General features: G+C 33.8%; 4 protein-coding genes across 4 annotated transcripts; 3 read left to right on the top strand and 1 right to left on the bottom strand.

Moving 5' to 3' along the window:
• Positions 1-2,923: 2,923 nt before the first annotated feature.
• On the top strand, positions 2,924-4,639 carry LOAG_04981 (cuticular glutathione peroxidase). The gene is made up of 4 exons (XM_020446731.1): positions 2,924-3,023; positions 3,270-3,428; positions 3,782-4,026; positions 4,324-4,639. Exons 1-4 carry the CDS (start codon positions 2,960-2,962, stop codon positions 4,525-4,527), a joined length of 672 nt encoding a protein of 223 aa, XP_020302964.1. The 5' UTR covers positions 2,924-2,959; the 3' UTR covers positions 4,528-4,639.
• Positions 4,640-4,707: 68 nt separating this feature from the next.
• LOAG_04980 (hypothetical protein) lies at positions 4,708-6,028 on the top strand (the record flags this gene model as incomplete). Its single annotated transcript, XM_003140517.1, has 2 exons — positions 4,708-4,876; positions 5,832-6,028. 2 exons carry the CDS (start codon positions 4,708-4,710, stop codon positions 6,026-6,028), a joined length of 366 nt encoding a protein of 121 aa, XP_003140565.1.
• Positions 6,029-6,465: 437 nt separating this feature from the next.
• LOAG_04979 (guanine nucleotide-binding protein alpha-6 subunit) lies at positions 6,466-8,784 on the top strand (the record flags this gene model as incomplete). Its single annotated transcript, XM_003140516.2, has 6 exons — positions 6,466-6,612; positions 6,748-6,923; positions 7,040-7,168; positions 7,346-7,475; positions 7,898-8,051; positions 8,466-8,784. 6 exons carry the CDS (start codon positions 6,466-6,468, stop codon positions 8,651-8,653), a joined length of 924 nt encoding a protein of 307 aa, XP_003140564.1. The 3' UTR covers positions 8,654-8,784.
• Positions 8,785-9,031: 247 nt separating this feature from the next.
• On the bottom strand, positions 9,032-19,195 carry LOAG_04978 (TK/FGFR protein kinase; the record flags this gene model as incomplete). The annotated part of the gene is made up of 24 exons (XM_020446730.1): positions 9,032-9,808; positions 10,073-10,229; positions 10,387-10,694; positions 10,979-11,133; positions 11,621-11,773; positions 11,865-11,948; positions 12,034-12,199; positions 12,315-12,508; positions 12,616-12,862; positions 12,990-13,168; positions 13,279-13,393; positions 13,482-13,669; positions 13,825-14,052; positions 14,167-14,277; positions 14,482-14,607; positions 14,787-14,927; positions 15,528-15,665; positions 15,775-15,884; positions 16,235-16,612; positions 16,800-17,138; positions 17,561-17,630; positions 17,708-17,827; positions 18,177-18,280; positions 19,096-19,195. The coding sequence occupies 24 exons, from the start codon at positions 19,193-19,195 to the stop codon at positions 9,535-9,537; spliced, it is 4,185 nt and encodes a 1,394-aa protein (XP_020302963.1). The 3' UTR covers positions 9,032-9,534.
• Positions 19,196-22,096: the final 2,901 nt, after the last annotated feature.

The raw sequence follows: 22,096 nt of genomic DNA, 5'->3' as shown, positions 1-22,096 counted from the left end.
TTATTATTATTATTATTATTATTATTATTATTATTATTATTATTATTATTATTATTATTATTATTATTATTATTATTATTATTATTATTATTATTATTATTATTATTATTATTATTATTATTATTATTATTATTATTATTATTATTATTATTATTGCAGTACATTGTTGTTTATCTCACTTCTAACAGCACATGCAGAAAATAGATGAAAAAACGCGATTGAATTATATGCTATAGATTTCAGTAATTACCGTTATTACTGTTAATTTTCATCCAATACTCCGTACTAATAATTGACTTCTACTCTTACTGCTAATACTATTACTCTTACTACTACTGCATTTACCTGGGGCTATTATTGCTATCTAAAATATTACTCTCCTTTTCTTTTCCCCACCCATTCTCTCTATTTTGTCGTTTTCTATCATTTTCCGGATTTATATCCCGGAAAATGTTAAAATTTTGAAAAATGAGCAGCTTCCTTATTTCTGCCGCTGTATTTTTCAACATTTATGTTTTTAAGAAAAATTTTTTTAAAAAAAAGTTAGAAATTAATGGATAATAATCGTTATATTTTTATATCGACAACGTCTGCCACAGTTGTTGGTGCAAATTGTATGCCTTATGTTCATGGGAAGAATTGAAAAGCCAGTTTTTTTTTTCTAATGTTATCTGATGTTTTTTTTTTGTCTTAAAATGTGAAAACCGATTTTTTTTATACAGCTTTCTTTTAAGAGTGTAAAGAACACTGTAAAATGATTTTACCAGTAAGTTGACATTCGCCATAAGTGTCTTTTAATGAGAGAACCAACCTAATACATTTTACATTTTTTTTTTGGAACAAAATTTTTTAAAATATTTGATCTCAGAAGTGGTTTCACTTAAATATTTCGCAAATTTCTCAATGCATTCAGTTTCCAAATTCCTCTCCTTGTAGAAGCACTCAGTTCACTAATGAGATATTGATTCTGTATGAGGAATATGAATCTGATGTTGTTTCATATTCCTCACCTTTATACTGCCATTTACCCAGTTAGTTGTTGAACAATTGGTATTTGTTTTTATTTGTTTTTTGATCATTGGGAAGTTTTCGATGTTATAAATTGTCATTTCACTTCAATCAGCAACCTGTTACCAATTAATCCCTTCTCATGCACTGCATATATGAGAGTCTTATTTTATTAATATTTTTATAAACAATTATTGTCACCGATACAAAAATATTACGTTTTCTCAGAACATATTCAAATGATCATTGGAGCCTATAGTTAGCATAAATTATCTTATTGCACTCATTCACTAGGCATAAGCTTATACCTATCAATTTTCGGGAAAACTTTCAAAGTTCCTTGAAATTTGTTTGATTCAATACCACTTTATTCTTCGGTAGGTGGATAGCATAATGGACAATCACCTATTAAACATGATATTGATGATAATGAATGATTTGGACCAGCATCTTTACTAAAATCAATTCTTTACAAAAAAAGAGAAACAGATATGCAAACGTAAACTAGCATCAGTTTTGATATGACGAATTATATTACGGGTCTTTCATTTTTCTCTTTCTTTTACATAATTTCAAAATTTATATTCACTGTTTAATTTTGCAATTACAATTATAGTAACTGTAATGATGAATAAAATGCGGTGATTTGTACATTTTACATTTTAACACAGTCATAACAAGTTCTACTTCCTCGTCATTTTTAAAACTACATTAAAACTCCGACAGTTACTAATTAATTAAGTTTTTTGAAGAAACTTGGGCAATGTTAAAAAGATGAGCAATTTTTGCATCATTGAAGATTAACATGTCATCTATAAGATTTATATGTCATGATACTCTTCGATCTATTAAAAATTCTAGGTAGAATGACTAGGGAAATGAAAATCAAATTTTCTTAACTTTTTTCTTTGTTTGAAATAACACAACATTTTATATGAATCAGTTAGTGGCTATTGGGAATACTGATTACCATCATTAGCGAATATGTTTTGCCCACTTTATCTCATCTGGATCAATTGCATTCCTTTATTTCATCGTAGTTTAATTATTTTTCACTTTAGTATTGATTTCTTTAGTATTGATTTGCTGTTTTTATTCTCAAGATCTGATTTAAATTATTGTTAGTGCATGTTGTCATGTGTTGCTGGAAAACTCTGTGTCAACGAAGTACCTCTTCTCCAATTCGACAGCAGTTTTTTTTTTTATTTACATTGTCTATCCAAACAGTTTGAGATATTCGGTAATCTTCCAATAAATTGCCCTTTAAATTTCAAACTGTTGAAAAACACTTCTGTTTTAATAATTGCGATTATAAACGAAGAAGGAATATTCATCAAAAAATAAAAAAGATAAAAAACTAATAAAGGGATAATTATTAATAGAATAAAAATAAAGAATTAATAAAGAAATAATTATTAATGGAGTAAAATTTGCATTGCATTAGCAGTTGAAAACAAGAAGTAACTTAAAATCATTCAGTTTATTTTGAATTTAAAGTCACGCTTTCAATGATGATTTTTAGTCTTTTTCTTTTCAACTTCATAACTGACACAAACAAGAAATGGAATAAAGCCAACTTGAGCAAGTTTTCAATTATTTTTGTAAATGATAAAAGTTTCATCTCCACCTTTTTGCTTCATCTAAGAATTGTGCAACTATATCATAACTTATCAACACAATATCAGCAGCAGAAGAGAAATAATCCTCATAAGCACGAACCTTTAAATGATACTAAATTTAAATCTAATCTTGTTACATACAATCTCACAAATATCTCTTTTCTGATTCCATCTAATGATCCTTCACTTTGTCGAACATTTTTATCAAAAATTTTCTGCTTTTAAAGAACTAAAAATTTGCTTTGGAATTTCGTTACCAAGAGAGAATGATGTATAACAGGTATTACATCAAAATAAATTTTTAGTTTCACTGTCAAAAAAATATTGTCAAAATGTTCTCACAATTTCTATTTTTATCACATGCGGTGCTTTGGCAACTTGTTGCTACACAAATGGGTAAGAAATTTTACTAAATGAAATACAGACTTGAAAGAATTATATTGTATAAAACAGATTATGTTCAGATACGGAAAGACATAATAACGTTGTCAGTTATGTGAAGCCTTCGAATTAAACAAGAATATTTATGTCAAAATATTACCCGAAAATCTCTGCAATTATTTTTTAATCAAGAAAATACTTCAGAATTATTTGTTATTTCATTTATGTAAGGACAAAATGGTTTCAACTATATTATCCTAGATATGAAAGCTGACAAACAATTCTTAAAGCCAAAGCGGTGTGAAATAAGCAATCAGACGATATATGATTTTCAAGTTCCAACGCTAACTGGTACACAAAAAAGCTTGGCAGAATACCGCAACAAAGTTCTTCTACTTGTTAATGTGGCTACTTATTGTGGTACCTATCTTCTTTTATAAAACATTATTTATGCTTCAAACAACGTGACTTTTTATTTATATCAATGTTTTTTTTTCTTTTCCAGGAACTAATTTAGTTGCAGTTTTTATCAGAACTTAAAGAAGCTGAATACGTCACTGATGTTATGACAAAGTGATTTTCTCTAAGCAAGAAGGCGAATGAGAGGCAGGAATAGGGATGACTAATCATGACAAAAAAAAAGAATATGTCTACACTCTCAAGCTTTTATTCTTGCCTTGACTTTTTAAGCTTGAAATATCTTAATCCTAAAAGACTTTTATGGTTCCTTTCATGCTATTGATTTCTATACTTTATAAATGACAAATTTTCAGCATACACCTTACAATACAAAGATTTCAATCCAATACTCGACAATAATTCTAATGGGACGCTCAATATTCTAGCATTTCCATGCAACCAATTTTTCTTGCAAGAACCAGCAGAAAACCATGAGTTGTTGAATGGTTTGAAATATGTAAGACCAGGACATGGCTGGGAACCGCACAAAAATATGCATATTTTTGGCAAGATTGAAGTTAATGGTGAAAATAATCATCCGCTTTACAAATTTTTGAAGGTCTAAAATTCTTCTTGAAAAATCCTTTATTTTATATTTTCCAATCATTGTGTTGTTAAAAAAGGATGAGTTAATTAGTGCGTTTTTTTGCGCTTTTGTTTCGGATTTTCTTTTTAACATCTGAAAAGTTGACTCCACTCACATTTCAATCCATTTTATTACTTCAAAAAATCTTGCTTTCCATAAATGATATGTAAAACAAATGTCATAATAGAAAGGATCACCTACTAAAAGCTAAGTAGTGGTGACATGTATCATGAATCCAAAGATTATTTTTAGAAAAGAACTATTTTGTAGGAAAGATGTCCGCCAACGGTGCCAATAATTGGAAAACGTCACGAGCTGATGTACGATCCGATCGGTACAAATGATGTCATCTGGAATTTTGAAAAATTCTTAGTTGATAAGAAAGGTCGCCCACGTTATCGCTTTCATCCGGAAAGTTGGATTCAAGGAACTGCTATAAAGCCGTACGTCGATGAACTAGAGCGTGAAAATTGACGATTTTATCCTGTCACTTTCAAACGTTTCGTAATTTGTAAAATTTTTCTACATTTATATTCCTATTGCAATAAAATCAGCAGTCTTCGATCTTGCTTTAATAAATTCCCAAACAACTTAAATGAATATTTATTTAATTAACTGGTCTAAATAATTAACCAGTTTATTATTCATTTAAAAATGCAGCCCAACACTTACTGTAGGAATGACAATTTACCACATTCTCGTTCATATGCACCACTTATGCAAATACCAGCATATCTTTTGCAGTATTTGTTAATACAAATGAAGTCCTCCGGGAAAAATGAAGCAAAGAATTGCTCACAATACGATGTTAAACACAGAAATGGTCAGAATCGGGAAAAATTTGAATACAAAAAAAGATTTCATTGAATTCAATTGCATTTAAAGATATATTTTAAAATCATTTATTTCATAATTTCCCAAGAATCATCCAAGTGTTAGAAATTGCAAATAACAAAGTATGCATTGCTTTTTTCATTCTTTAGTTATTCATAAGGAAAAGTCTCATTGATTATAACTTGAATTAGTCAGTGTCATGCGTTCTATCAGTCAGCAATTTGTCTCCATAAGATGTAATAAATTCTCAATTCTCTTGATTTATTTTCTCAACGTTTGCCTTAGCAACTGAAGCATATATATGAGAGAGGTGTAGCTGCATCTCTATGCCATCATATTTCCATGTATTTGATACATGTGTACATCATAGGGATGGATTTATCACTAATTTTTTAATTTCTATTTCTATTTCAAACTAAAGTATTTGACTTTAATTTAAATTTTTTCAAAAATATTTCCATGAATTAGTCATTTATGTCTCAGTACCTGACGTCGAGTTCGATACTATGGTGAAGAATTATGGTCATAGGCTTAGCTGCTAATCTGCCTAATATGTTCGAAGATCACAACGCATATTCGGAAAATTTGTCTAGCAAGTGCACTTTATGATCTTCGGGTAGATAAGGCAAATTAGTCAAGTCAATGGTTATAATTCATCATTTCAGCTATGAAAATTGCTGTCAGCGTATTAACATTTACAATGAATATTTGAATATTTCAGTCAGCTGACATGTCAATCGTTCTTCACTTCATAGAATCGTTAATACTAACATGAAAAGGTATTTTGAAGCGAACACTTTTTTTTGTTTGTTGATTCAGTTGTAAATAGAAGTCGTAATAGATCTGCATAGGATTCTCTCCTTTTTCTTGATCCTTTTTGCGCTTTGAATCAACTGCTTACTACAGTTGAGAGTTTGAAAATGGATTATTAATTCCACTTACAGAAGTAGCCAAGATGGGCAGTGCAGTAAGCAATCATCATCAAATTACTGCTGTCGCTGCAGGAAGAGTACTTTCAACAGCTGCAGTAACAAAAACGCTTTCAGAAAAAACCGCTTCAAAACAAATTGATAAACAACTGCAAAAGGAAAAATTGAAGAACATGAATATTTTTAAAATCTTATTGTTAGGAAAGTTTTGAAGCATGAGGAGAAAATATTTCAACCTCTAGTGGTCTTGTCTTCATGTCGAATTCTTTCACAGTCCCAAACAATAATATTTTAAACCAACAGAGGAAAGGATTGCTTTTTCAAAATGCACTGAAATAGCAAAAGCAGGATGGAAAGGATGATGATAATTCTCTTATGTCTGTTTAATAGGTTTGGAATTCTGACAATTGATTCAACTTTGATTAACAATGATTACATTTTAGGTGGTTCAGAATGCGGCAAAACGACAATATTTAAACAAATGAGGTTCATTAGCTGTTTCATTTTATATTTCCCTAGAACTATTGCTTTCCTAAAGAGAAAGAATACATTACGCCATTTGAAATTTTTTGTTTTCAAAAGCACGCTCCTAGTTTTTTTTTTTTACTACATACATGCATTAGGGAAAATGAGCTTAGAACAGTGTTAAATGAGCAGGATATTGCACCTTAATGGTTTTACTGAGGAGGACAAGAGTCTTTATCGACAATCAGTTTTACGAAATATCGTTGATTTAATGGCAAAAATACTTCGAGCATGTGAAACATATCGGATCGTACATGAACAGTTCATACAGGTCTTCATTTGTACTTTTACGAGTGTAATTCAGGTAAGGGGCTTTCAGATTTGTAAACTTAGTGTAAAAAATATACATCCTATCTCTTATTTAACTTATTATAAACATATGATAATGAAATCTTAACAATTTTAGGAGAAAGTAAACGTATTCATGAAATTTTATGAAGATATCGATTCGGATTTGGGAAATGCTCCAATTGTAATATCGCAGGAAATGACTAAAATTATTCAACAAATTTGGCAAAGCAATGGCATACAACTTGTTTACGAAAGACGTTTCAATTATCAACTACTTGATAATGCCAAATTGTTTGTTGCAGTTTACCCCAACCATTGCAGAATATGCAAAAATTTATACTAATGGCTTTCTTGATTTTTCTTCCATATTTTCCAGTACTGCAGACAATTAAAAGATAATGTTGTAGCTTTTTGAATAGCCTCGGAAGAATCACCTCACCTGATTATTCTCCAACAACACAGGATATTCTACAATGTCGATTCAAAACTATGGGTATACATGAAATCAATTTTATATACAAGAAAATCGATTTCAAGTATGAATTTTGTTCATTTGCTCATTCTTACAATTGAAGAATTCTTTTAACACCCCTTACATTCAATCACTTGAGCTGATGACCAGATCCTTTTACTTAATATAAGCAAGTTCACTTCGTTTACTACCTGCTAATTATCTAATTAGCTCACATATCGAAAATATCGGATTTTTTCAGGATGATTGATGTTGGTGGACAACGTTCGGAAAGGCGCAAATGGATTCACTGTTTCGATGATGTGAATATGGTACTATTTGTTGTGGCAATGACTGAATTTGATCAAGCCGACCCGGAAGATGAAAATAAGGCAAGCAACTCAGGTTCATTTATCGTTTGTACATGATAAATTACCTGGTAACAGAAAGCTTTAAAAAAAACTGTAATTGCGGTCATCAAATTATTTTGCTGAATCCATTATTGCTAGTGCTTCTTTAGCTTGTTTACTGTTTCTTGAAAATACAATCGTCCTTCGACAGCATATAATTGTTGTTGCTCTCGCACAGCGAAGAATAGTGTCAGATTGTTTGAATGTGGCAGATTTCGTGGATGAAAATTGACAAAAAGTTCCCAAATTTACTGCACAAATCATTTTGATCAGAAGTTTTAGATATACTTAATTATAACCATTGCTCATCCCTGTTCGTAGAACATGCATCTTATTTTATCTTTAAAAGAAGCTTAATCTTTTTTTATTGTAGCAAAAAGACTAATTTTATTTTTTAAATATAGAATTGTATGATGCAAAGCTATCGAATATTTAAAACGATTGCACGAAGCGACTATTTCAAGAATTCGTCTATTGTTTTGTTCTTGAACAAATATGATATCTTCCAAGAAAAGATTAGATACTCCTCGCTAAAAAAGTGTTGGCCAGAATACAGTGGTCAGTTTTCTTTTTTTTTTTCTTGCGAAAGCTGGAGTATACCAATAACATCCCATGGGGATCCAAATTATTTTGAAATGTTTGACATATTAATAGATATGAAGTTATCATTGCAATGAATTGATTTAAGAAAATGAAATAAAACAGCGGTTTCTGAGTCTTTTAAATGCTACCATAATTTTTTTTTCTCCAGTTAAGTTTCTAATATGTTAGATTATTAACCTCTTGAAAGACATTATAGCATTCTTTCGAAAAAAAAATACAGAAAGGATATTAAGGTGATGGCATGCTAACCTACGAATTAAATTTTATTGATATGGTCAATGAAACTGAAGAAAGAAAAGGGGCCAGGTGATCGTAAATAACCCATATCCACATATCGTTTATTCAAATTTGCATAATGTTTTTTTGTAGGTGATAATTCAGTAGAGGATTGTACGAAATTTTTGGAAAATCAATTCCAGCGATGCATATCAAACAAACAAAAATACTCCGCTTTTGTGACAACGGCAACCGATACCAAAAATGTTGATTTGATTTTCAGCTTGGCAGTCGCACATACCATTGATCAAAATCTTAAAAGCATGGGCGTTAAAGAATAACGTATATCATGTTCGCCTTCTTTCTTATACGTGTGACTGACAGCTCTTTTATTGCATCCAAAAAAGTTCCGACCGTATTTTCATTGGAAATTTCATTAAAAATCAACAGTATTTATCAATAATATTCTCAGAAATTTATTTTGCATTGAAACACTTAGAAAGTTTTACCCAGAGTGGTACTCGAAGATGAAGGATTTCAAATGAAGAAAAAATAGAAAATGTAAACTTAAACGAGTTAAATTAAAGCCAATTCCGCAAAGAAGTTTTACTTCGTTCTCACCCTTAGTAATCACAACAGTTATACAGTTCATTGTCGGTAACCATCAGAATCACATAAATATTATCTGGATACTAATAAACGAAATACCATCTATTTCCTCTATCTCTGTCGATCAATCAGTAATCAACTTGAGTATCGCCATAAGAAAAAGGGCAGAAATATGCAATGAGAACGCATACACCTATCATAAACAAATGACAAAATATTAAAATATAGAAAATAGTCACGCGGAAAAATCATACCTCATACTAATAAGTAATAATTCACATGTCAGAAGACTTCATTGAGCGAAAATGACGCAGTGGGCTAACACAGCTACAAATTTTCCAAATCTATATCAACTTGAAGAAAAAAATTCTTGTGAACAATACTACTAAGAGCAGAAAACTATCCATTGGCAGGTCCATCGATATGAGGCACTAAGATTACGAATAAGTGATTAGAAGTGATATCCATATGAAACAGGTCTGTCAAGTGAACTGGCATAACACTGTACAACAAAAACGAAGTGAGGTGAACAATGTGCGGACATCAACATCATTCAACAAACAGTAAGAATTTCCAAGCGAGACGCTTCGAAATGATTTCAGCCACAGATTGATTATTTGTCAACTTCTAAAATGGGAAACGGAATTTTCCTTTCTGGTTGTTGCTGTTGTTGCGAATACAGTTCATAAAGAGTTGTTTTTCCTCCACTGTATCCAATTTGACAGAATTCGACAACACCACCCAAACCTTCTGCACTAGACATCCCCGAGGAGCCACCACGTCCACTTGAACTTGATTCGATCGAAAATCTTCGTTGCTGGTTACTGCTGTTTGACTTCGATACCGAGGTTTCATTCGGGTTTTCCTTACTCACCTCTGTTAGTAAACTGAAAAAATTTTGGACGTTTTGAAACGCTAAATAAAAATTCTTCTACGCAAATGTATAGAAAAGATTATTAATTTTCTTCAAATCCGAAATCGAATTATCCATTTCACTATATAAGAACAAAAAAAGTTGATGAAAGCATATTCTCTCCTTCGAGGATACCGTCGTTTTTTCTCACGATGGCTAAATTGCCAAGTATTAGACAGGAATCGAAAGTGAAAAATTTCCAACAAAACTTTTAGTCTTGAAGCAGTGACAAACTAACGTGCTTGCTTCATTGACAGTGAATGCCGATGCGGATCCTTCAAGTGCTGGTTTCCCTATACTATCCATATGGATTGAATCCGCTTCATAAGCAGTCGAGTCGGAAAAGCGAGTATGTCTTAGTGGCGGGAAAGGAAACTTTGTACTTCGCAATTTACCTAAATAACGGGTAAATTTTGCAATAAATGGCAATGATCAAAAAGAAAATGTAAGACTGCAATAAATTAGTCGTCCATTTTGCCCATTAACACAAGTCCCATCTTGAACCACATGATTAGATCGAGAATGATCAAGAAGGAAAGCAAGTTATGTTACCGTTTTCAGTAGAAGCTGCCTGTCCACCATCAACATTTACATACTGTTGATTCAGTAAGCCACTGTTACAAATGAAATCTTTTGTGCCATCTTCTTCTCCAATAATTTCATTTTTTTTCCCAGCATCTGAATAGCTGCATGGCCCATTACTTAATCGACGTTTCTTGTAGGACATTGGTGAATCACCCTTCTCATTGGCATCTGAATCCAACAACGCTGATGTTGCTCCAGTTGACCATAAAGGTGAACCGATCGCACTATCTATTGACACTGTCGCCGTACTATTCAAGTTAAGTTCATTGAAGGGCCTGAAACGGATTTGTCTGCAAATCCTGGCATTAAGTCACTTGTTGCATTAAGTCGGCATTAAGTCACTTGTAATCACTTGGCATTAAGTCACTTGTTGTCACTTGTACTTGTAAAAATTGTGAGAAGCATTCAGAGATTCCGAAGCATGAATTTCTGAATTTAATTACTTTCTACACACCTTCAAGGACAAAAGATTTTGGAAGAAATGTCATCAGGCTTACTACACGAAAAACTATTAATGGTAAAACACAACAATGGCGAAACTTTTCATCCCACAACTTACGACGTATTCGCTACTGGAATTGCAGGACATCTTCTAATAAATGCATGATACACACCGGATCGACTTTGCTTCTCATACAAAACAGCTTTTTCGCCCGACAACAAAGGATGGGAGTCATTATCAAATTCAGAATCTGAATCAGGATCGACCACAGGCTGTAAAAAAACTGTTGATTAACAATTGACCAAATTAACTTCTAATGCAGCATGGACACGGATGGATTCATTAGAATAAAAAGAAGAAAAGCTGAAAAAAGATTCAGAAACAAAGAATACAATATCACCAAGTTTGTGCGCTAATTTATTGCAGTTTATTCTCTAGCCTGATGACTTAATTCGGTAAATCACCCGCTTACGCAACTGGCACATAGTGCCAGTCAGTAAACCATTTTGCCATGTTCAGCAATTGTCAGCCTCTTCATGATTTAGAAAAGACCATCTTCAATTTTCGGTAAAAAACATTTCATCATAGACAATTTCCATCGAAATCGCTCCTCTCATATATCACGAGTTTTACACCGAATTGGTAGGGGAAAGAGCACGACTACGTAAAAAGGAAATAGACAACTAAAGTGTTGAAACTTGGATGATTCTCCGGTCCATTGATTTCAATTCAAAAAAACCGCAAATATTTGAGATTTACTTCACTCGGACTTATAACAGGTTCTGATAATGGTCGTGCTTTCCTGTGTCTTGATGGACTTTCCGTTATACGTAAAGGTGGAGGTGGAGGTGGTGCGATATTTCTGACTTCCTCACTTCCATCACTTGCTATCGACTGCACTTCCAGATATTTCTGTAGAGATAGCTTGAATTACATATAATATTAGAATTTTAAGTGAAGAGACAATCTCGACTTATAATACAGTTATAATATAGTCTATAACCTCGTGATCACGAGCTGACTGAGTAAGCATCCAGTCGAAATAATCAACCAAGGTGTCGAAACTTGGACGATTTTCTGGTTTTTCCTGAAAGATTCACCTCGACAATAACATTAGATAAATACAATATGTCGTAATAACAACAAATAAATATATTATAGATGAAAAATACCTGCCAACAGGCAACCATAACATCGTAAACCTCCTCAGGGCAATTATCCGGTGCTTCCATTCGATATCCCTCTTTCAAACATGAATACAGTTGTTGCATTGCAATAGACGGGTAAGGCGTGCCGCCAAGAGTCATTATTTCCCAAAGTAATATTCCAAATGACCAACTGGAAAAAAGAAAACGTGTGGTATGAATTGGTTCTGATCATCGCTTATAAATCGAATTAGTAACTGATAATTGATAAAACTGATATAAAAAAGAGCTGAATAGAGAGACTCTACACGTCACTGTAGATTGTGTAGACATGAGAATCTAGTGCTTCTAATGCCATCCATTTTATCGGTAATCGACCATTTCCTTTCTTCCGATAATAATCATTGTAATGGACATCTCGGGATAGACCAAAGTCTGATATTTTCATTACAAAACCATCTGCGACCAGAACATTTCGCGCAGCCAAATCGCGATGAATTATCTGTAACCAGTTTCTCATTGGTATGAGATTTTTGAGGGAGTGCTAAATTGTTTAAAATGATATAATTAATTAACATGGGTTATTGAAAAAAAACAAGAACATAAAACCTTTCGACTGGCCATGAACTCCATTCCTTTCGCCACTTGCCAAGCAAATTGTACAAGATGTCTTTGTGTCAAATGCTTGATAAGCATTGGCTCGTCGTGTGTTGATACAACGGTTAATTTCCTTTGCAACTTTCGCGGTTCTAAATAATGATCGCTGCTACCGCCAACACCAGCTCCAAAATTTGTAGCTTCAGGAACCTGAGATCCACTATCTGCATCCCGAGGGCGATGAGCTCTCAGAAAATCCCTGCATTGCATTGTAATACTGTTACTGATAATCAGATGAAAACAATTCTAAATATCAGTTATGATCTACTTGTCATTCTAAACATTCGGCACAACTTGGCAGCAGTTACGTAACAAAAGCAATTCACCTCAAATTTCCATGTTTGCACAACTCCACGATAACATACAACGGACCAGTACCAGTGCAACATCCAATCAATCGTAGCAAATTTTCATGATGACCAATTATTTTAAACGTTTCCATTTCACTTACCAAATCAATTAATTCTTTTTCATGAGCCGATGCTTTCAATTTTTTGACGGCTACCTACAATTTAAGGCACTTGAAACACATATAATGAATTTTATCTCAATGGAAAACTCCGGCAAAACATTTAAACAAAATTAGGAATTATAAAGTATCAAAGCACCACAGACCTCCTCCTCTCGTATATCTCCTTGATTTGTAGTTGTCCGCATTATTGGAACCCTTAGTATTGCTTTCCAAACTTCTCCAAATGCCCCTTCACCCAACATCTCCACAAAATGTAATCTTAAAAGCAACTTTAAGATGAAGGTTGAAAGTTTAGATCCAGAAGTTCCTGATTAAAAAAAATCGTGGAATATGTATAAATTACAACCTGGATCTTTCGATCTCCCAAGCTGGATCAGGTGGAATTTCATAATCCGACAGAAAAGTTAGGTCGCTCGAAAGTCGTGGTCTCCTGGTTCCAGATGTTGCGATTGGTTCTACATGAATTTGATAAGTCGATGGCATATCGGACCAACCATCGTTTTCTGGATCAACAGGCCGTTTTGTAACAATGACCTGAAAACTCTCCATTTTATCCTTTTGTGAAAGATGAAACTAGTTAGTAAAAATCAGGCTGACTGTAAGAACAAACTCATTCAAGTTGATAGCAGGCATGTTTTCAGTGAAAGTAAATAAAAAAATAAAGAGGAGGATGGGAAGAAGAAAATCACCCGTTTCTTTACTGGACCAATGAATTGCTCCATTTCAGCTATTTGTGCTTTTGAGCGTTTTCGGATGCAAAGTATGTAAAATAGAGTAATAGCCACTATGAAAATGAGTAAAATGAGAAGAAATACGACAGCCACAGCAGATGGACGAGACCATTTCGTATCTGGATTTCCTGTTGCAAGCGTCATCGCATGGAATTCGTTCACTGTTAAGGTTGCATTTGCTATTGCCTTAAATCGATTTTAATTTACATATAAATGAATATTTGGTTCGCTACTGAACTAAGTCGTTCTCCTATAACATTCTTTTTTCGGTTCACAGGGAAACTTGTGTGGCAGACTTACATGGCCAAGATGATTGCCTGATACACATGCATACATCCCTTGATCGGCCACAGTTACATTCACTATTGTCAATGTTGATGAATCTTGCGATGTTTTCGTTACAATTGCATTCTGAAGAAGCACAACAGGACACCTGAGGGAGATTTCAGAGGGAGAAACATAAGATGAGGAAGAGAACAGATAGAAAGAGAAAAGAAAATGAAATTAAATAAAAACTTGAAGATGTGGCTTCATCAAAACGTTAATGTAGGAAAATCAACGTATGAAGGAAAATAAAAACATCAATTAGGGTTTGAAAAAACATGATTAAACAACCTCCACCGATTGCATATCAGTATATCGGAAAACATATTTACGATCCGTTTCATTCCAGTAATAAATGGAATTATTGGTCATTTCAATACGTATCCAAACGATGTGTGGTGTCAGATCTGATATCACCTGCAAACCAAAGAATTTTCCGCAACAAATTTTAGAATTTGAAAATGACCGCAAACGAACGATTTTTTGACTTTTTTCATAAGATTCAATTTTTGTTTTCAATCGAAACGTGACTTCTAATTTTTATTCCCACATTAAAATATTTATCAGAGGAAAAGAAAGTTAAAGACTTTACTCACTTTACAAGTGAAATTAACTGTACTGTTAGCATCAACGGTTTGATTTAGGAGAATATTTGGGACGATGATCGGTTTTGAACGCATCCGATCAACGACCCTCAGTTTGAAAGTTCGCGTTACTGAACCCGCCGAATTGAATGCCTGTATTAACAACACTTTTATCTGTTGTTACCTTGTTATATATATATTTATACTGTATATAAATCTCTTTTCCAATAAAACTGTCACAAGAACTCCAATCACTGATCACTAGAAATATTTCTAGAAGAAAATTACTTTTCTTAAAACTTCATGCTGGAGCTGAAAATCTTCTAACCTTTCAGAAGAGCTCGAAACATTACTTCTTTATTAGTCTATCACCGTGATAGCTTTTAAAAGTCTCGAACTTCAGTTAGCGAAATGAATTTTTATTAACTGTATTAGCACTTAACTCTTTCTTACTATCCTCAGAAAGATAACCGAGTTAAAAATACATCACTTTTTTTCACCCTTCCATCTAGCATCGCATAACGGTTAACTTTTTTTTCGGATAACGGTTAACTTTTAAAAAACCACTATAAAAAAGTGGAATTTCAAAATTATGAGATTGAAATCAACCTAAACATCAGCACAAAAATGGCTTATAAATGAACTGAACATCCCAACTATTTGGGTACTTTCAATTACAGCTTGATTAAAACTCATAAACTTCTTTGTATTAAAATTCCATGTATTTTACATTGAAAGAGTCAAATAACTCACCTCACATGTATAGTCACCTGAATCTGATTCTGCAACATCTTCTATCTCCAATGTATTCTTCCGTAGACGAAACTCGGTCCCTACTGGCCTTCGAACTTCCGTAGTGATCACTTTCTTGTTATTATTGAACCAGATAACCTAAAGTAAAATTTATCTTGCTTCACCTTTTAACAGTGCGAATAACAGTGACAACAAAGGATCTAAAATTAGACCTAAAGACGACAACAATTGTGAAATTGTGTACTACCTGCGGTTCTGGTTGTCCTCCAGCTTTGCATTGCAGTTTAATCGTTCTTCCAGAAGGCGTTATCACTGACGTGTCAGCATCTTCATCACGCACTTTGAAGTACGGAGGCACTAAAACTTCACCGTGTATTCGTAAAATACAATTAAAGAAAAAAAGCCGAAATGCTATTCTATGTTCTATTTTCATTTATAAAATGTCGGCAAATGAACATTTTGAACGATGTGACAAATCCAGTAAGATCAAAGATAAACGACCAAGCTGGAAACTAACGGTAAAAGGAAAATGCCTCAAATTAAACCAGTAGCAGTGACACGTCAAATGGCAGTAAATTATTGCTAAAACTGAAAACTCGAAAGCCAATTCCAAAAAGCAGATCCTATAAAATTAGGATAAGCAGATGAATATGTTGTCCACAGTGCCCGTTCAGTTAGGGCAAAAAATTAATCATTTAAACGAAAACCTTTCTGGAGAGGGAAAATGCGTCGCGTAGTAGTGCGTGCAGTCAATGAATTTGCTGCATGTAGGAAGGCTATTTTTGTTGTGCCCGTTGCAGATGTAGTCATTGTTATGACCGGAGCATGGATTCTCGGTGCAATATCAGGAACATGTGCTTCATCGGATTCATCCAGACGCGGTTGATCATGCATTAAGAAGTCTAACTTTTCCGGGATCTTCTCATCTGTTTCACTGGAGGAGCTGTCATTGCTGTTCATTAAAATATCAACATCCTTACTTTCTGAATCAACATCTTGAATACCATTAGTTGTGATGCTTGTACTGATTTCTGGAATTTCTTGTTGGAGTAGTGTTCGTGCCCGAAGACGTTTCTCAGCAGTATCTAAAGTATTCCAGTCACTCAGTGCTGGCTTAATGGCGGTAATTTTTTGTCGTGTTAACAGGTTCGATAACAAATGACTCACATCCACCCAATTATTTGCCACCAGCCAGTCGAGTAATTTTACCGGATCTGAAAATTTAGATAAAAATGAACAATTTTTAAACAGTGCTCAATGAAGCATGCTTACCGGACAAAAGAGCTGCCGCCTGTAAGCCATTGGGTTGCTGTTGCTGATCATGCATTATATCACTGGGCATTGCTTCATGCAATCCAACTCCTTGCAAAACTTCATGCGTATCCACTCCCGACAACTCACTCCCGCAGGCACCATTCTCACATATTTTCTTCCCCAACGGTTTCCGAATTTTGGATGCATATTTTTTGAAAGCATCACAGCGCTCATCGTTAATCTCAGTCCAATTGATGCCGTTCTTTCGATACTCGCCCGTAAGGTACCACAAGCAGATACACTTTTCCGGAACATGTTCAGCCGGAAATTCATGCATGAGGAAATAATCACAGAAATCTGCAACAATACCAAACACATGCCACAGCACCCATCAAATTCATGCAATATAAACAAAAAAAAAGAAAAAAAAACCACACAGGGATTTATTAGCGATTTTTTTACTTTGGGAATTTTGGATAAATCTTCAAGTTTTGCATGCGTTGAAGCACTCCTGTAGCTCATTAACATGCAGTTTTAGAAATCCAACAGATAACTCATACTGATGATGCATAAAGATAATTCGACTTTACCAAACGTATTCCCAAAAAATTCCTTGTCTCTTCTATTTCGAAGTATGCGTCGAACATCAAAAGAAATCTTTCCAATAGGGGGCAAAGTTATTTCATGCAGTTTACGGATGTATCAGTCAGTTTAATTCGTATCATCTATTAAAATCATTGTATACACCTGTACACATAAATAACCATTTCTAAGCTCACCAATAATTTCTAGAGTAAAATTACGAAATATAGAGCCGGCTTGATTCCATACTTTGCATGCCCAGGAGCCCTGCAAATACAGAATTGGCTTGTAAAGAATGCAGATGCCCTGATGGGAATGAAACAGTAATCCGTTTAAAATTTAACCTGATCGCTAACTTCCACTCTTCTTATTTCCAAGGAAAAATGTTTTTTATTTTCACGAAGGCGCTCATTGTTTGCATAAGTTGTGTGGTCCAAAAATTCTCCATTTCTAAACCAATGGATCTGAAATTAGAAATTCATCAGTTTTTAGAGAAAAGGGCAAGTCAGAAATAAGCTTGAATTAATAGTGCTAAAGTCATTAGGACCGTTCAATTATTCTATCTGGCTCCTCCTTGCTTGTAATATGCCTGCACGCCAAATCACAATGTTGCTATTCTCACTCTGCGGACTAGTGATTCGTCCGTTTTCCATTCTCAATCTAGTGATTTATCGGTTATTCAGACTATTTTTGATCTTCGTTGACCAACAAGAGAGTTTGACCAACATTCATTAGCTTATCTGCTCTAAGACATTTGCAAAATTTGATGGATGATCAGTTACAAATTTTGCAGATGATTAATAGGAAACAAACTTTTGGGGCTGGTCTTGCTAACGCGGTGCACTTGAATATTGCTTTATCGTTTAGGAATACCTCATGAACAACTCTTTGATTTTGCTTGAATCGAGGTGGGCCGGCTAAAAGAAGATTACGGTTGACACAATTCTAAATTTCGAAACAATGAGATATTAGCTCTCGTCAGCTCGTCATGTCGACGCCTTTGTTTGAAGATGAATTCCCTTCACTTAGCAGCACTAAAGCCTCTATAATCAACGATTGTATCAATAATAACATTACATCGCTTCCCTCTTGGCACAGTTCACGACTTCTTAGTAGTGAACGAAGTACTCGGGAGCAGGTGATATTATTACCTGGCTTACTCCAGAGAAAATATGGCTCTGGGAGTTATATTCTTTTCAGAATCTAGCATGTTTTCTCAGCTGACATCCAAGGAATCATGAAGATTGGGGCGTACAGCTTGCATGAGATAGCAAACAGGTCATGCAGTACCTGTATCGCTCATTTATCCCTTTTTTTGAAAGGCAAAACAATTCAGAGGTTAATTTCTGAGATAAGTAACAACTGTCCATTGCTTTTTCTCCTCTCACTCGTTAGTATACTGTTAGATGATCGATATCATACGAGAGAAGTGAAGAGTTAGCCAGGTTCTTATCAGATCATAGTGGAACAGAATGGATTGGAGAAAGGATTTTGCCAACAAGGGGATGTAAGAAACTAAATCAAGCTGATCAAAATTATCACGGATTTTCACTCGCTGACAGCAATCTACATTGAGATGAACGAAGCGGAACATAACGTTCGTTTTTTCTTACTGATAATAAGGGACTTTTTTTAACCACTGCTACTGTCAATGGTTTTTAGGGACTGATATGTTACGGTACAAGCGCAGTAATTTTGTTAGGTTAAACATGAAAATAGGTAGTGAACTTACTTTGGAGCCAAGGTCGTAATCCTTTACCACTACTATGAGTAGGCACAATAGCATTCACCCGTGCTACTAACACTGTTATCAGAAATATCGCAGGATACATTATTATCAGTAGTTTGAACTCTCAGAAAGGCGCATCATTGTTGTAATCAACAGGTTTTGTATTTGATAATAAGCTAAGATTTTCGTTTGAAAAATAAATTACGATTGCTGAAATTTGGAACGCTGTTTATAATATTCTGTTATAAATAAAGAAAAAAAGAAAGAAAGAAAACCGTTAAGAGATGAAACACATAAAACTATTTGATTTGACATGTTTCAAGTATGAAGATAGTATTTAAGATGCTGTCTATCAAAATCATAGACATCACTGTTATTGTATAGTAATACACATACAAAGAAATCAGAAACCATTAATATTCCAGCAATCATATAAATTTCAAACATCAAAGAACAAAATGCTTGTACGTAGTCATTGCAAAAGAGATTAATACCATTTTTTGATGATATGATACTCAAGGTAGTACAACACACAGAACACTTAGTTTTCTTCTGGTTGGTTTTTCCATACTTTTTCGATTCATGATGACCTTATTTAACTGTTTCTGTAGCCATCGCCCTTTACAACTTTAAAATGTCTATTGTGCTATATTTTATTTATAAGTAAAAAAAGATCTTTCATTCATGGAATTGACCAGTACCTTTTATTATGCTTCTATGGAGCTCACTATGCTATATGCATACTCGATGTATTACCCCATATTACTACTGAAAAGAAAAATTTGATAGTATCATATTAATTTTCTATTCAAATATAGCTCAGAAATACAGAAAGAATACCAGAATAGTATTAACCTTGCCTAATTTGTTATAGTGGGATTTCTTATGAAAAAATAGGTGTTCCCAGAAACATCTGCTGTAAAACGGGATGTACATAACTGTATCCGTACAAGCTTTTCATAATAGCTATTTGTGCGCTCACCATTAATAATGAAAGCAAAAAATGGCAGAGATGATGATGATTTCTGCGAACTGCGTAATGTGCAGCACATTTAAAATCGTCCTGCGATTTTTTCTTTTTTTTTTTTCTCGAATGTATTTCAAATACAATGTAAGCGCAGCAAGAAAGAAATGATCGGTTGTCTTTATTTGTTCGCGGAAATGTGAAAGATAGTTTAATAAAATGATTTCTATTAGGGTAGGATGAAGGCCAATGAATTCATCAAAGATATGCCATGATTATAGAAGTGGCTTGAGGAAGTGAATTTTAAACTTTCTGATAATTTGTTAATTTAGATCAGTTAACCAAGATGTTCAATCTTCTCATTTCCCATCCCAATTTCCACTTTTGTTTCAAAGTAGAACTAAAAGCAATGAAGTCTCCTACGGTGTCGACCTTCAAAATGGTCGTCTGGAGAGATTAGTTAGTTATAAGATCTTGTCTTTTAGTAAAATGAAACAGGATGAAATTAACTTTCGATGGTGGCTAATAATCTAATTCGTCCGGCAACACAATATTTTCTTATATGCATTGATATCGTTGAAGTAAAATACTATCAAACAACAAATGTTTCAAATAATAAAAGACTAGAAACAGTACGCGTAACGAAAAGCTAGAAGAATCGATGCTAAGGGACTTTCCCCGTCTCTAATGAATATGTTACACCTGGTGGATACTGCCAGTTTAGATTGGCGAACTAGCAGGATATATCAGATCGGATGTACCATGGAAGATTCAATGAGATCACTGTATAAAATAATTAAACTATTCCAAGGTCCAGTTTATTTAACAGAACAGTGTATTTAAATTGGACGATTCTGAAAGGAGATAAAGCGAAAGGTCGAGGAATGAAACAATTATTTAATTGTCGTCACAAATAGCTCATGGTTTTCGCGAAACATGATGCATTTCGGACGCGTGCTTGTATTTGCTTGAGTCGATTTTTCAGGTATGTAAGAATTTCTTGCCTACAGGAGCCCATAAGAGTAATTCTGCTGGAATCTTCGAAGAAGGGTGAGCGGAGCAGGGCTGAAACCTGTTTTTGTTTTAAAATAAACGGAGACATTCCTTTTTCGCGCATTCCTATCGTAATGATGGCATTCAACACCACACCTTATAATCAATTCTCTTTTTCCAACATGTGTGCATCACTCGCAACAACAAGTATAAAATCATCATCCTTCGCGATGATGCTTTTCTCGGTCCTTTGTTTTACACCAAAAAAAAGTCCTTTCATTGAAGAATCTTGAATCTGAGAGAATTTCAGAAACTTCAGAATTAATCTATCCGGTTATCTTCATTACTTTTTGTCTATCTGAATTTGAATTCACAAAATATTATAATCAAAGTTACAAATATTTTAATTAATTTATAAAAAATCTCATTGTTCTTAGAATTTCTCTCCATCAATCAGTGCTGGAAAAAAGTTTGTCCTTTCCGTAATTACTTTTATCCTGCTTCAACCAAAATCAAAGGGGACGGAAATTCGCCATAAAGCAAGCAACCGTTAAAGTTGCTTCGACTGAAATGTACCATCTCGTTAAAGTGCATCATCTTCAGCACTCAACAGTTTCTAACCCAATACATGATATAGTAAGTGTAGCTCATGATTCAACCTATAAAACTTTATCATGAACAATAACACTTAAGCTATAGGTAGCTATCTGCGATTTTTCCTTACTGATTGATTTGTTACACATTCACTTATTGACGTGCAAAATGACCAATAAATATGAATACTGATTCTCAACATGAATTTGATAAGAACAAATTGAAATGTAAAAGAATGAAAAGAAATAATACAGAAATGAGCGAAATTCCTTTTTAAGACCGGTGCACTCAACACACAGACACTGAACAGAAACACATAGGCACATACACACACACACACACACACACACACACACACACACACACACACACATAACAATACATATACATAATACATACATACATACATACATACATACATACATACATACATACATACATACATACATACAC

This window comes from Loa loa, assembly GCF_000183805.2.
Source record: "Loa loa unplaced genomic scaffold supercont3.102, whole genome shotgun sequence".
NCBI classification, from domain to species: Eukaryota; Metazoa; Nematoda; class Chromadorea; order Rhabditida; family Onchocercidae; genus Loa; species Loa loa.
The sequence above is the reverse complement of the archived record's forward strand: the minus strand, read 5'-3'. Positions and strand labels throughout refer to the sequence as shown.